Source organism: Drosophila arizonae, chromosome 2, assembly GCF_054131065.1.
Source record: "Drosophila arizonae isolate 15081-1271.41 chromosome 2, UAZ_ARI_1.0, whole genome shotgun sequence".
NCBI classification, from domain to species: domain Eukaryota; kingdom Metazoa; phylum Arthropoda; class Insecta; order Diptera; family Drosophilidae; genus Drosophila; species Drosophila arizonae.
In genome coordinates, this window is record NC_142922.1 from 16,012,312 (window position 1) to 16,027,372 (window position 15,061).

Sequence of the window (15,061 nt, forward strand, 5' to 3'; positions counted from 1 at the left end):
ATGGAGTAAATTTGTGATATTTTTCAGCATTCAGTAAGCTGTCATATTGTAACGAATCGTTCTGCATTTACATTGCTATTATTTTCTGGATTCGTATTGATGACTTTGTTTGTTGCCTGGATACCAATTGAAACGGCATGGATTGTAGCGATTTAAATACTTTCGGCGACGACGACATTATTGAACCATGCCGAACGTGCGGTATTTATTTTATTTCCAACCATGCAGTTATACAGCCAATATTTACAATGCCTGGTACCGGTGACAAATCTAATGGCTTCATGAAAGAAATAGTGGAGCAATTGAATGCCTGGAATCTTGAGGTAGTACCGAAGATTGCTTGTTAGCCAACCAAATGATACAAATTCTTCCTACAGGTAGACAGGAACGACGGTCGGCCCCAGTACATATGCATTGCGTGCATTAATGAATTTCAGAAGGTGCTAAACTTTAAGCGCAGCTGCCTGGATACACAGCAGCAATTTGACGAATTGGATTGCAAGCGTGCGCACAATGGGCTTGTGATAAAAAAGGAAATTGATCCGCCCAGTGAAGAGACTAAATACTGTGAGTTCATTTATATAGACTCAGACGAAGAGGGTGGTAGCGAAGAGGATGGCAGCAGACGTGTCTGTGCTCCTTTTGACATACCCCACGTGCCCATTAAGGAAGAGCATACGGCTCGTGTCCCACAAGAGACGCAATTTAAGCCAGCAGTGCCGTTAGTTAGTAATTTGTCCGACGAGGCGACTTTTACAAAAGTCGAGCCCAATGTGCTGGCCACTGCAAATGGCTTCAACTCAGAATTGTTCGAGAGCGCGACCCCACCAAATGAGCAGCAAGATAGCGATGACGATATCATTAAGTTTACCTATGAAGATGATGAAGACGGCGCAGCGTTGGTGACGCTGCCAGCGCCAATTGAGGATCAGGGTGTCTATTGCAAGCTATGTGGACATGCTTCAGCTACACAGGAACGACACAATGAGCACATGAGTCGCATTCACATGCTTAAGGATTGCGAGTGCTACATATGCGGCAAGAAATTCGCCAATGCCCACGAATCGCGGCTCAGGTTCCACATGAAATGGCACAAATTACAGAAGCATCTAAAGTGCCCGATCTGCGGCTTCTTTTGCAATTCCAAAGACACACTGAAAGAACACAAACTAGCAGTGCATACCCGTTCCAAATGTGAATTCTGCGGCAAGAGTATGTCTAAAAATTTAATCAATTTTATTGCTAAATCTTATTGATGTTTATTTTCCAACCCACAGCCATGAAGCACAGACAGTTGCAGGCGCATCTCAATCGGCATATACAAGGTAAGCCAGCACATTTACCTATTTGAATTATATTATACATGAATTAATAATTTATTTTTTGCAGATCACGAAGAAGAACTGGCGCGCAAAATGAGTTTAATGCAGGCAATAGAAACGCCAGCCCCACCACAATCGGAGGATCTGATACAATGCGCCTTTTGCGTGAGCACATTCAACGATGCTGAAGAACTTCAGAAGCATGTGCTGTCCACACATCGAATGGCCGCTGAGGAACTGCCCGCATCGGCAGTTGAGTCAGAGCATCTGCCAGCAATTGATACATCTTCCACATTAACCGGCGAAACAGAGTTACCAGAGTTGCCAACTGTTTGTAAGACTCCGATACCAGATGCAACCAATAGTAGCCAAAGTTCAAGCAATTCTAATAGTGGACGTCAGGAGAAGTCGATGTGCCAGTGCAGCATTTGCGGAAAGCAGTTCGATTTGAAAATTAAACTTAATCGACATCTAAAGATTCATACTAAGTCACCATTCTGATGGAAAAACAAACAAGCCAGCAACGTCCTGTAATAGCAGCCTCGACTGGATAACAATATAAACTTCATGCACACATAGATTATGCCATCAAGTCACTGTGAATATTCAATATTTCATTTAGTTATAATTACCAGATCCTAGAATAAAAATTAAACTGCGAGACAAATTTGATGTTAGATAACAACAATCGTTATGCTAATATCATATATTAATTAGTGGGCAGGCAGCTTTCGCTTCTTCGAAATATAAATCACATGCCCAACTCCTGAATTCTCATATAATTATACGAAGCAAAATTTGTAATGTTAAACTTTTTGCTTAAAATCGTAAATTACATAATGTTAGCTACTATGTATAGTAATATATATGTATATATAAATGATAAATGTTAAATCCAAACAACTGGTTATGTAAACAACGTAGTTTTAACAAGCCTCTGCCAAATGCGTTCTTCACTTCACTTCCTTCAATTAATTGCCATGCCCTCCGCTGGCCGTCTTCAGCACAGCGGCGGGCAACAGTTTTGTGTTTAACGCTTTGCCAGCTACCGCATCAACAGTTGCCGTCGTTACATTGCTCAGTTTAACGCCACTGCCGGCGCCGACGGTTGCTGACGCCGTGGACATGGGTATCACCTTCATATTGGACAATGGCTTCAGATTGACGCCCTGCAGTCCGGGCGTAAAGAACAATTGGCCGCCATTGTTTTGTACGGCGAATACCAGATTATTGGCAGGAGTTGTGGTGGTTGTGGCTACCGTTGATGTGGTGCTCACATTGCTGCCACTGCTACTGGTAGCGAGTAGAACATTCTTGCCCAGACGTAGAGTCTGCGTCGCACCAGCGCCAATCAGCAGAGTTTTGGGAGCAGTAGCAATGGCGGTGGACGTGCTGGGCTGGCTGCTGTTGCTGATGCTGGTCGTGTTGCTGCTGGTGGCGAGGCGGAGCAACTGATTGCCCATGATGACCGTTTGCATAGGTCCACCTGAAGCATTACGCGCGGGAATAGTCTGCAATGAATAATGTGCATGTTACTGATGCGTCTCGAAGTTAAGTAATGCATGCCATATGCTTACCGTTCCCTGTAGTTTCACCGTCTGCCCGCCAATCACAATATTTTGCGCTGTCTTTAGCCCAGCGACGCCGCCGCCGGTGGTCAGCGTGGTGGCCGTGCTCGTTTGTGTGCTAACCACTGCAGCGCCGCCCAGCTTCAGCGTCTTGGCGGTCAGTAGCAACGGCTTTCCGGACATAACTGTCGTCTTGCCTATGATTTTTGGCACCATTGTCGCATGGCCGCCGGTAACAATGCGCGCCGTGGCCGGCAGCTGCTTCGTCGTGGCCAACTGCTGCTGCTGCTGTGGTTGTTGTTGTTGCTGCTGCTGCTGGGCCTGGGTCTGGGAGTTGGGCGTCAGCGTTATGACATTGCCACCGGTGGCCGTTGTCGCCAGCTGTATGAGCTTGCCAGCATTTTGCTTCTGCAACAGACTCTCCAGCGTCACTATGTGACCAGATTGCGTTGCTGTGGATGTGCCAGCCGATGTTGTTGCCGCCACTGGACTCGTGCGTATGATACGCGTTGTTGCCTGCGATGTGGCAACAGCGACAGCAGCTCCAGATGCAGCACCAGCTCCTCCTCCTCCTCCTGCTGCTGCTGTAGATATAGGCTGCTTGAAGCTCTGCAATACAATGCGCTGCTGCTGTGGCGAGAGATTCGCGGTGGCCAATGGTTTGGCCTGCCCAGTCACTGTGCTGAGTATTTTAGGTGCCGCTTTTGGAAGCGCCTGGAACACAATGTTTTTGTTCGATGATATTGCCGTGTTGCCTGTACAGAAGACAATTAATTAGCAATATATTTATGAATTGAAATATTGGGCAAGTCCCAAGCACTAACCTACGAGGATTCTCTGCTGCGGCTGTTGTTGTTGTTGCTGCTGCTGTGGTTGCTGCGACTGCTGTTGCTTCTGCTTCAATTGCTGCTGCTGCAGAGTGGCAAACGCCTGCGGCGACATCTTTACAATGGTGCCCGTGCCTGTGCCCGTTTGCGAGCCACCAGATGCGGCATTGGGGATCGTACCGCCACTGGCGGACGTCGCAGGTTTACTGTTGACAATGGAAACACCGCCAATCTTCTGTTGCAGTGGCCGAACTGTTGTTTGTGCGAGCATGCGTGGTCCAAGTATTTGGACCGGTGGCGTGGGTCTGACCACAGTCGGACTTCCGGGCAGCTGCACAACCGAGGGCTTGCTAGCAGCTGGACTGGTCACGCCGCTAGCGGGTAGCAGGCGTATAATATTTTTAGGCATTTGTTGGCGTGCGGGCGAAGCTTTGTTGGGCTGGCTGAGTTGTTGCTGCTGTTGATCCAATGGCAAAATGAAGCTGCCTGTTGATGAAGCTGCTGTTGCTGTGGCTGGTGCCTGGGTCTGCGTGGGCGAATTGATGACAATGGGCTTCTTGATGGTCACCTTTTTGTTGGGCGTGGCGGCCACATGAACAGTTTGTAAGCCGCTGGGCGTGGACACCAGTATGGGCGTGGTATTACGCGTGGGACTGCTGTTCTGCCCCACTTGCTGCTGCTGCTGCTGGAGAGCTTTGGGTGAGGTTTTCAGCAGCTGAACAGTTCCAGATCCTGGCGACCTCTCCAGCAGCGTCACTACGCCGCTGCGCTGTGTGGGCTTGAGCAGAGATTTCTGTGTTGTCGCCAGCTGTTGGGAGGAAATGACGGCGTTACCACCGGATGCCACAGATCCGGCAGGCGGCACATGATATTTGAGCGGCGGCACTGGCGGAAATTTCACCTGCAATGGTAGCGTGGATGACTGCGCATGCTTCTTGATCATAACAGCTGTGGGATTCGACGTGGTTGATGTTGCCACTGTTGACGTTGCATTTGTTGTGGCTGTGGAAGCTGCCACCAGGGCGGGCAGCTCCTGTGGACACTGATCAACTGCTTCATCCTTCTTTGGCTTATTGTGCTTGCGCTGCTGCTGTTTCTGCTTGACAATCGTCTGATTCTGGCGGTGCATGCGCTCAAAGTCCGCCTCGCTGCGATTGCGATGCAAATAGATCCAGATCTTGCGCCGTGCATCATAGCGCACACACGGATCTAGGCCACCATGCATTCGATCCAGCGCCCCGCTTACGATCGTCTGCAGCACGTTCTCTGCCGCCTGCCGATTGATGAACTGTGAGCACTTCAGCAGCTCCGATATTTCTGACCGAGTGCCCTCGCCGTTGGGCAAGCGCGCCGTGGCATCGCGCACCAGCGTCAGGATGGTCACATAAGGCGGCCTATCGTCCACCATGACGGCATGGCCTCGTGCCTTGTTTAGGGCCAGGCTCTGCGTATAAATGCCCTTCACGGGACCCACAACGCTCTCGTAGCCGTGCATGCGATATGTGAAGGGGCGATGCGGTTGGTCGAAGCGCAAACGTTCCTGTCGCTGGAACTCCAGCATCTCCGATTGAGTAGCCACACGCACCGCCCAACTGGTGGGGCAACGTGGCGGTGGCGTGGGCGTCACATCGAGGGCAGCAACGGGACTTAATTGTTGATGTGGTTGCTGTTGCTGCTGTTGCAGCGGCAACTGATCCATTGTCGCTGTGTCTTCTTTGCATTGCTGCAACCAATACTGGCAGAGCGTTTGCAGGCGCGCATCCGAGTCGCGGCCAGCGCCAATCCACTGATATATGTTCAGCTGTGTTTTGTGCTCAATGTAGGGCACATATTCCGCAGGCAGCCCAACAAAGTCGCCCGACAAGAAGCTAACAGCCGATTGCAGTAACTGCGTCCATTCGTTGGGCAGCAGCCGCACCCAGTCGGGCAGCCCACCTGCAGAGTTATCTGTGCGCCACTTGAGCAGCTGCGACTGCAGCTCCTGGTAGGTCAAACGATGCTGCGGCGTGGATACAAACAGATCCCTCAGAAGCGAAAAGTAGCAGCCATGTGAACGCTGTGTGACCGATGCTGTTGTGTGATCTCGGGTGGGACTGCCAGTGATATGGGCACCGGCCTTGATTAGCGCCCGGGGCGAGTTGCTGCTGAACACGGCACGGGCCACAATGGGCTCTAGTTTTGGCAATTGCTGGGCAAGCGCAACGACAGCAGCCGGCGCCATTGCCTTGGACATTGGCTTTCTTATCTCCGGCTGTTCTTGCAATTCCTGTTCCAACTCGTCCTCATCCGGCTCGAACGCAGCGCGCCCATAAAGCTGCTGCGGCTCATCAGTGAGTAGCTCGGCAACCGGCTCCACCTGCTTGACCTTGCCGCCAATAGGCACCAGGGCGGGAGGCTCAGTCACTTGCTGCTGATTGAAGCGCGCCATCAAAGCCTTGGGCTTGCGTCCTGGCTTAAAGTTGCCCACGAACTGGGCGCGCGTGCAAATGTCACGCAATCGTATGTCAGCGGTATCAAAGTCAGGTAATTGCTGAAAAACAAATAAACATGTTTTACTTTCTCTCTATTGAATACGGGAATTATGATTGGCGATTGATTGATTGATTGACAAATTACCATCAGGATATTTCATTATTCCACTACGCTGACAGTAGGCAATGGGCTTTACTCACCGGGTGCTGAAGTTTCCGTCGCTTATAGTCGCGTAAATACTTTTTAAAGTTTTTCTCGTTGAGCGGCTGGATCCTGTCCGACTGCATGCTGCGCAGCACTTGCTCATCCTCTAGGCCGGGGCGGCGTTTGAAGAAGGTACTGTAAATGCATTTCTTGTCCGCCGCATTTGAAGGTCGCGTACTCGTTTCCACCTTTAGTTGGCGCTCCTCGGCAATGATTGCCAATTGGGCCGCTTCTTCGTCCTGCTCGTCAGCGCTGATGTCGCCAGGCTGTAAGTTCAGTTCACGTGCTAGCTGCACGAGCTCCTGGCAGTACCGCTTACGTGCACGCTCCACGCAGAACTTGTTCTCTCTATTCAGCGTGGGCGTTTTACGTTTGCGAGGACGTGGCTGAACTTTAAATGTATCACCATCAGTCGAAGGTGGGGCCATGGTATAGACCTGTTGCAGCAATTGCTCGCGGGATAGAAATAGTTCCTTGGCCAGCCGACTGAGGCGCTCGGCTTTCTGGAAGCGGCACTCTCGTCTTTGTGAACGCTGAATGCTTTGGCGCAGTTGCAACACATCAGGTCGTAGGTTTCCTTCTTCTAGCTGCCGTTGCAGCCGCAATAATGGAGACTGCCCGAAGCGTTGAATACCACCATTGAACAGTTGCAACAGAGTCCTTTGCTGTTCCGCTGCTGCCTGCGCCGGCGCCAGAAACCCTGCATAGCTGGGCAGCAGGGGCTGCAGGCGTGCCTGCATATTGTTGGGAAGCATTTGCCAGGTCTCGACTGAAAAGAATTCATGGAAAATTCGCGCATTTTCACAGAGTCCGCGGGGCAAGCGAAATACATGACGATCGTCAAATTGCGCCAGCTCCAGCTCATCGGATTGGGTGGTGGTGGCATCATCCGAATCGGTATCGGTGTGCGTGTCCTGATCCGTGGCGTCATCATCATCATCGTCATCGTCCTCATCGCTAGAGTTGTTATTAGAACTGCTTTCCGTTTTTCCGCTGCTGCTGGCGGCGCTGCTGTTACTGCTGCTGCAGTCGCTCAACTGACCACCATTGTCATTGATGTTGTAAGACCCGCTGAGCTCCTCCTCCTCTTCTTCGGATTCCGGGTATGGCATGCTGCTGTTGCTGATATTGTTGCTATTGTTGTTGCTCATAGCTACTTGAGGATTTTTTTAGTCGTATTAACGCAATTAATGAATGCAGCTTTGCTTCTATTCGCACACTGGGCAAATTTTTTCTCTACACTGATTTATAATTTTGGTCTCTTCCGCTGCCTCGTTATATCAAACATATTTGCTGCTTGTTTTCCTCTTTTTTATTACTTTTGCTTCTTCGGCTGTTAGCATGTTTTCTGTGCGTTTTTTGGTGTTTTTCTTCGCTTCGTATTTTCGGCACGTGTTGGCAGGGCCCAACACTTGATCTAGGGTCTGGCAGCACTGCGAAAAAATAAAAATAAACAGCTGGTGCTACATGGATATAAATTGCAATAAATTTAATTAAATTAATTCATATAACTAATATCAGAAACATTCACCATTATGCTAAGTTAGGCTTAATCCTAAATCTAAAGGGTTCTTTAGGCACTACACTTTTAAATTGAAGTGGATTAGATAGCAACACACTGTTATGTATTTATCATATTGAAGCTGTGATTCGATTTATGAGAAAAGGTTTAAATTTTATAAATAACTTGCGCATATTAATTGTTAATTATGAATTTTTATGGATAAATAAAAGTTGTATTTTGCTATGCGATTAAAAGTCACGATGTGAATAGGTAACCGGTTACCGGTAAGAGAATATGGTCCGTCTCTACTGTCGGCGCTAGAGTTGCCTTTGCCACTATTTACATCTGTGTGCTTGTGTGCTGTGTATACCAGCAAATAAAATTTTTAGCGGCGGTGCTGGCAATCCAATGCTACTACATTATATTAAACATTTTTAATTGTTCTTGATTACTAAGTGACATTTATAAAAAGCTTATAAATGTGGGGTGTGAACATTGAAAATGCAATGCGGATTTCAAATGCAAATGAAAATTCGCAATAGGTAAGTGGCGCATTACATGTGTTTGTATGTATGCGCATGTGTGCGTGAATTGCCAAGTGTGTGTGAGTGCGGTACGCGTCTGCCAAAAAGCGCGGCGGAGGAATGTTGAAAAAATTAACAAATTTTGAATTTTAGACAATGTCGCAGTCGTATTTAGGCACACAATAAAAGTGAAGTTTAGTGAAACTAGCATAAACTTGTTAAAAGTACTTAAAATATCAAAGCCATCGAAAAGAAGAGCATATCGAAATTGAAAGGAAAGGAAAATTGTTAATGAAGAAAGAAGAAGCATAGTGCAACAATACCGTCGCTGCGAATGCAGCTCTGAATTTTTAGTATGCCTAGAAAAAGTTGCAACAAAGAGACAATTAATTTCTGCTCAATTTTCTTCTCTTTTTGTTTTTTGGTTTTTTTGTTTTGTTTTGTACTTATTTATTTTGTTATACGATATAGCTTTTTTGATATTTGAGACGTAGCGCACTAAAGCTTGTAAACGCTGTTACCTATGGGAGAGGAAAAGTCAGACTCTCGGGAGACATTTGTTGCAACCTTGATCAATCCACTTGATGCTGACAACAGCAACAGCAATAGCAGCAGCAACGACAACAGCAACAGCCCCGGAGCTAACAGCAACGACAAAGGCAACAAAAGTGATCAAGCACACGCTAAGAGCAAAAAATGTTTAAAAACTGAGCAGCCAGAGATAAGTGACACAGGCAACAATGTCAACGAGAATTCAACAAAAAAAGCAACTACTGAAGCGAGCAACAAAACTGGCAGCAGTAATGGCATTAACGAAAAAAGCGAACCAACTGCAACAACAAAAGCATCAGCAGTCGATGCACTAGTCGCCAATCAAAGCGTAGCAGACGCCAAGCCAGCATTCAAAATAAGTATTGTGCCACTGGAGAAACTGCTGGCAGAACCAAACAAGAAGAGCAGTAGCAATATCAGCACCAGCCCAAGCAGTAGTCCAAGCACCAGACCATCTAGAAACGCCGCCGTCGCCGCCGCCGGCAAACTAACCGTACAAGCAAATAGAACGAATACTAATTTAAGGCCAGCCTCTGTGTTGCCGCCACGGCAAACTCGCAATAAAAACGTATCGATTATCGAACTGAGCGACGAGGAATTAACTGACGAAGACGAAAGAATTGTAAGTCCTAGAAAATCGACACGCAATAGGCGCATCACATCCTCGTCTTCGGATCAAAGCAGAGAGCGGGCTCAGCAGCTCCCACCAGCGACCAAAAAGAGCTTGCTCTCTAAGCTGCTGATTGATAGCGATAGCGGGGCAAGCGACGAGCCGACGTTCAAGGTGCGTCGCTGTGTGGTGCGTTTGAAGCGCGTCAAGTTGCCTACTGCAGCGCCTATATCAAGGGAAGCTGCATCATCGGCAGTTGCAGAAAGTGCAGCATCAGAGAGTGCTGCGTCGGAACGAGCAGAGTCAGAGGGTGCAGCATCTGAGACTGTAGCAACAGCAACTGCAAAGGAAGCGAACGCAAAGCGCAAGATGAGCAGTGATTCAGAGCAGGAAAAGGCGAGCACCTCGAAGCGCAATCGCCGGAATAGAAAGGCCAGCGATAACAATTCCGATTACAAAACAGCCGATGAGGAACAAGCCGAATCAGACCTGGATAATAAAGATAACTCCGATGAGGATGGGGAGGCTAGCGCACAAGCCGAAGATGGCCAGAGCAGTGCCAGTGAGGTGATGCCACAACGCAAGCGTCGTAATTTTGGCAAAAAAGATGACGGCTCCGCACAGGACTCGTCCGACTTCGAGCCCGAGGAGAAGAAGAAAAAGAAACGTAAACGGATTAAAAATAACTCTAGTGGCGACAGCGACGATGGCGATGATGAGAAGAACAAGAACAAGCGTAAGCATATACGCAAAATAATCAAGACTAAAGATTTGGATTTGACCACCAAGGAGGCGGCTAAAGAGGAAGAGGATCGTCGCAAACGCATCGAAGAGCGCCAAAAGCTCTATAATCGCATCTTTGAGAAATCGGAAAGCGTTGAAATTAGCGAATTGATCCTTGACTTTGATGAGGAGTCCAAGAAGGCGCTGCTTCAGGTGGACAAGGGTCTGCTCAAAAAGCTAAAGCCTCACCAGGTAGAGGGTGTGAAATTCATGTGGGATGCCTGTTTTGAGACGCTCAAAGAAAGCGAGCAAAAGCCCGGCTCTGGTTGCATCTTGGCCCATTGCATGGGTCTGGGCAAAACCTTGCAGGTGGTCACATTATCGCACACGCTGCTCGTCAATACGCGACGCACTGGCGTAGAGCGTGTGCTGATCATCTCCCCATTGAGCACCGTTAATAACTGGGCCCGCGAGTTTGTCCATTGGATGTCTTTCGCCCATCGGCGCGACATTGAGGTCTATGACATTTCACGCTACAAGGACAAGCCGACTCGCATCTTCAAGCTGAACGAATGGTTCGAAGAGGGCGGCGTCTGTATACTGGGCTACGATATGTATCGCATATTGGCCAACGAGAAGGCCAAGGGCTTGCGCAAGAAACAGCGTGAGCAGCTGCAACAAGCACTAGTCGACCCAGGCCCCGACCTAGTGGTCTGCGACGAGGGACATTTGCTAAAAAATGAGAAGACATCCATTAGCAAGGCGGTCACCCGCATGCGGACCAAGCGCCGTATTGTGCTCACCGGCACGCCGCTCCAAAATAATCTCAAAGAATGTAAGTAACTGCATATATTCCTATTATTTCTACCATTATTACTTATTATTACTACTTCTGATCCTACATCCATAATTATATTACTATAACTATTTCAATTATTAATGTTACTTTTACTACTACTATTTGTACTGTTTCGTCAGGACATCTACTACCAATGTATACAATATTTGTACTGATAATCTGCAACTTCTATTGATATTCTTTATTAATTTAATTATTCTTTCTTTAATTTATTTATTTATTTCATTTTATTTAGACTATTGTATGATTCAGTTTGTGAAGCCAAATTTGTTGGGCACATATAAGGAATACATGAATCGGTTTGTAAATCCGATTAGCAATGGCCAGTACACGGATTCTACGGAGCGCGATTTGCGATTGATGAAACATCGTTCGCATATCCTGCACAAGCTGCTTGAGGGCTGTATTCAACGTCGAGATTACTCTGTGTTGGCGCCTTATTTACCGCCGAAGCATGAGTACGTCGTATATACGACACTTTCGGAGCTGCAGCAGCAGCTATATGGCTACTATATGACAACGCATCGGGATCAGGGTAGCTCCGATATTTGCGGCAAGGGAGCACGTCTGTTTCAGGACTTCCAGGACTTACGTCGCATTTGGACCCATCCTATGAATCTGCGCGTGAACAGCGATAATGTTATTGCAAAGCGTTTGCTAAGCAACGACGATTCAGATGAAATGGAAGGCTTCATCTGTGATGATTCCGAGGAGGAAGATGTAGCGTCTAACTCATCAGAGAGTGCTGAATCGTTCAAATCGGATGCTAGCTTAACCATGGTCAGCTCAGATGCCGCGGGCGGCACTAAAGTAAAGGGTCGTAAGACACGCAACGGTGTACGCTCTGGCTTGGTTGATAGCGATTCGGATGCGGAGTGTACCGGTGGTAGTGCAGCTGTTCAGAAGGATGATCCCTCCGAATGGTGGAAGCCTTTCGTTGAAGAGAGGGAGCTAAACAATGTCAATCATTCCCCCAAACTGCTAATTCTGTTGCGTTTATTGCAGCAGTGTGAGGCAATTGGTGACAAGCTGCTCGTCTTCTCCCAATCCTTACAATCTTTGGATGTCATTGAACATTTCCTCTCATTGGTGGACAGCAACACTAAGGGCTATGAATTTGAAGGTTAGTCTTTTGTTTTTTTGTTTTCCTCATTACACAAGCTAACAATTCCTTTTTAGGTGATGTTGGAAACTTTAAGGGTTGCTGGACACCTGGCGAGGATTATTTTCGTTTGGATGGGTCCTGCAGTGTGGAGCAGCGTGAATCTATGTGCAAGAAATTTAATAATGCCAGCAATTTACGTGCCCGTCTCTTTCTCATCTCAACACGTGCCGGTGGATTGGGCATCAATTTGGTGGCCGCCAATCGCGTGGTCATATTTGATGTCTCATGGAATCCCTCGCACGATACGCAGAGCATCTTTCGTGTGTATCGTTTCGGGCAGGTGAAGCCTTGCTATATATACCGCTTGATAGCCATGGGTACCATGGAGCAGAAGGTTTATGAACGTCAGGTGGCCAAGCAGGCAACGGCCAAGCGTGTTATCGACGAACAACAGATCTCAAGGCATTACAATCAAACGGATCTAATGGAATTGTACACTTACGAGCTCAAGCCGAGCGTTGAGCGCGAGATGCCGCTGCTGCCCAAGGATCGTCTGTTTGCTGAGCTTTTGACCGAACATGAGAAATTGATATTCAAGTACCATGAGCACGACTCACTGCTGGAGCAGGAGGAGCACGAAAATCTAACTGAAGAAGAGCGTAAGTCCGCATGGGCCGAATACGAGGCCGAGAAGACGCGCGCCGTTCAGGCATCTCAATATATGAGTTATGATCGCAATGCCTTTGGCGTCCAGATGGCCAATCAATTTGGCAATGCGTCGGGCAGCGTTACATCCAATAAGATATTTGGCTTCCGTTCGGATATCTTATTGCAGTTACTCAACATGAAGATATCTAAAGATCATCCGGAGTTAACACAAAATCAAGTCATACAACTGGTGCCAAGCTATTTGCAGCAGTTGTACAATGAGATGAACAACGGGGATCCAACCATGTACAAGGATCTCTTACAGCTGCATACGCACATTGTGCACCCCAGCGGCATGTATATGAATCCCTTGCTCTATGCTAATCAAAACCCATCGGCAGCGGGCTACACTCAACCAACCGGACAGCCAGCTGGTGGCGCTGTACCTGCGCCTACCACTGCCAATCCCCCAGGATTTGAAGCGGACAAGGTATACGAGATTGACTAGATTGCATCCTCACAAAGTCCAACCATATTCACAGACCCAAATCGACTCATGCTCTAGAGGGGAAGGTAGAGTTGGGATTCCGGTTGCTAGATTGGGATTCAATTGCTTGGCGTGCTGTCCCCAATCCAACATTATATACATACATATGTTGATTATTTTTTTTCGATACGATTTAATGTTAGTTAATTGACGTCTTTATTTTCATATTGAGAACAAAAACAAAACAAAAAAAAACAAAAACAAAAGGAAGAATTTGTTTTTATGCGTTCATGAATATAGCCCAAGCATAACTTTATATAGTTTGTACGCCTCAGTTAAGTTAAAAACTGTCCTAATACATTTAGATATACATTAGATATCGATACCAATTCACATACACACTCATACATACATGCACACACACACCTACACATAAGCGAGCAAACATATAATGAGTTATATACATAGATATATTAGCTATTATACGCGATCTTTGCTAAGGTCTACAAAATTTAAATACACACGCAGTAAAATAAAAAACAATAAATGGCACAGAATACGATAAATAGTTAATTTCGTTTTTTCTGCAAATCAGTCCTCCAGGAAAATTAACAGTTTATTCCATGTAATTGACAAGTTTCCAGAGAAGACATTGATGAGACCAGAATGCTGGATTCACCATTTTCGGCAGCATTTGAGTGTTGTTTATTAAAGGTTTGTATGACTTAATCCATAAATTATATTCTACATATGTATAATAATAATCACTTAGGCGGTAGTTTGCCCATCATACGCATTTGCATTTGTTGGGCCTGCAATAAATGCTGCTGGCTTCCAGGCATTTGACCGGATGGCATACCACCTGGTGGCATACCGCTCATTAGGCCGGGACGTGGTCCTGGTCCACCTAGAGGTGGCATACCGCCGGGACATGGGCCTGGCATCATGGCAGGGCCAGGACGAGTGTGCACGCCTTGTTGTATGTCGGATAAACAAGCCTTCCACTCCTCCAAGCGATTATAATGCTTCTGCAACAGCGCCTCTTTACGTTGTATCTCAATACTTAGATCTTGATTCTCGTCCTTGATAAGCATATATGGCTTCAGAGTGGAGACAAGGAATCGCTTTTGCAGAAAGAATGCTTCCATTTGGCGAGCCACATCAATAAAGCGATTTGTTGTCTTTTGCACTTCCAACTCAATTTCCTCTTTGTTAGTGCCGGAGTTGGGTTCTTGTTTGGTTAGCGAAAGCAGACAAGACTGAAACGCTTCTTCAAATTCGTCCATTAAATTGCCGCTACCATTTTCGTTATTTGGCGTAGACATGTTTCTTCTTTACTTCGTAGATTTAAGTTTTGTTTAAGAGTATAATTTGTTTTATCCCGATGTAAACAATTATTCAGCGGTTGCAAAATAAAGCCGTCTAGCGAGTACTAAAAAATACCGGAAAATAATTCATTGATACGGCATCACTGCTTATCGAATAAAAACATGCCAAATTAATACTTTTCTGTCTAGGATGCAATATTTCGTGAATTAGAAAAGTTTGACTGATAAAGTTATGCTGACCGTTTAGTTCTTAAATATTTTGCTATGCTATGAGTGAAATTAGACAGTAGATAAACAGCTGTGTGCTAATCGATAAGTATAGATATAT

General features: G+C 46.7%; 4 protein-coding genes across 8 annotated transcripts; 2 read left to right on the forward strand and 2 right to left on the reverse strand.

The window, feature by feature from the left end:
• Nucleotides 1-16: 16 nt before the first annotated feature.
• E(var)3-9 (Enhancer of variegation 3-9) lies at nt 17-2,241 on the forward strand. Its single transcript, XM_018000170.2, has 4 exons — nt 17-323; nt 378-1,212; nt 1,278-1,325; nt 1,390-2,241. Exons 1-4 carry the CDS (start codon nt 138-140, stop codon nt 1,821-1,823), a joined length of 1,503 nt encoding a protein of 500 aa, XP_017855659.1. The 5' UTR covers nt 17-137; the 3' UTR covers nt 1,824-2,241.
• LOC108608918 (uncharacterized) lies at nt 2,087-8,895 on the reverse strand. 4 transcript variants are annotated; one of them, XM_089467653.1, is made up of 5 exons: nt 8,745-8,895; nt 6,390-7,826; nt 3,715-6,247; nt 2,900-3,645; nt 2,087-2,833 (listed from the first exon to the last, which is right to left on the reverse strand). In XM_089467653.1, exons 2-5 carry the CDS (start codon nt 7,542-7,544, stop codon nt 2,294-2,296), a joined length of 4,974 nt encoding a protein of 1,657 aa, XP_089323779.1. In that variant the 5' UTR covers nt 7,545-7,826; nt 8,745-8,895; the 3' UTR covers nt 2,087-2,293. The 4 variants fall into 4 exon arrangements, with proteins under 4 accessions (XP_089323779.1, XP_089323773.1, XP_017856043.1 ...); XM_089467647.1 differs by having other exon boundaries at nt 8,456-8,869; XM_018000554.2 differs by lacking the exon at nt 8,745-8,895 and adding an exon at nt 7,925-8,036.
• Nucleotides 8,896-8,944: 49 nt separating this feature from the next.
• XNP (ATRX chromatin remodeler XNP) lies at nt 8,945-13,971 on the forward strand. The gene is made up of 3 exons (XM_018018029.2): nt 8,945-11,141; nt 11,401-12,288; nt 12,345-13,971. The coding sequence occupies exons 1-3, from the start codon at nt 8,945-8,947 to the stop codon at nt 13,424-13,426; spliced, it is 4,167 nt and encodes a 1,388-aa protein (XP_017873518.1). The 3' UTR covers nt 13,427-13,971.
• A 104-nt stretch (nt 13,972-14,075) lies between these two features.
• MED28 (mediator complex subunit 28) lies at nt 14,076-15,039 on the reverse strand. Of its 2 annotated transcripts, none has more exons than XM_018018041.2 (2): nt 14,911-15,039; nt 14,076-14,837 (listed from the first exon to the last, which is right to left on the reverse strand). In XM_018018041.2, the coding sequence occupies exon 2, from the start codon at nt 14,728-14,730 to the stop codon at nt 14,170-14,172; it is 561 nt and encodes a 186-aa protein (XP_017873530.1). In that variant the 5' UTR covers nt 14,731-14,837; nt 14,911-15,039; the 3' UTR covers nt 14,076-14,169. The 2 variants fall into 2 exon arrangements, with proteins under 2 accessions (XP_017873530.1, XP_089324083.1); XM_089467957.1 differs by having other exon boundaries at nt 14,974-15,037.
• Between the last annotated feature and the right edge of the window lie 22 nt (nt 15,040-15,061).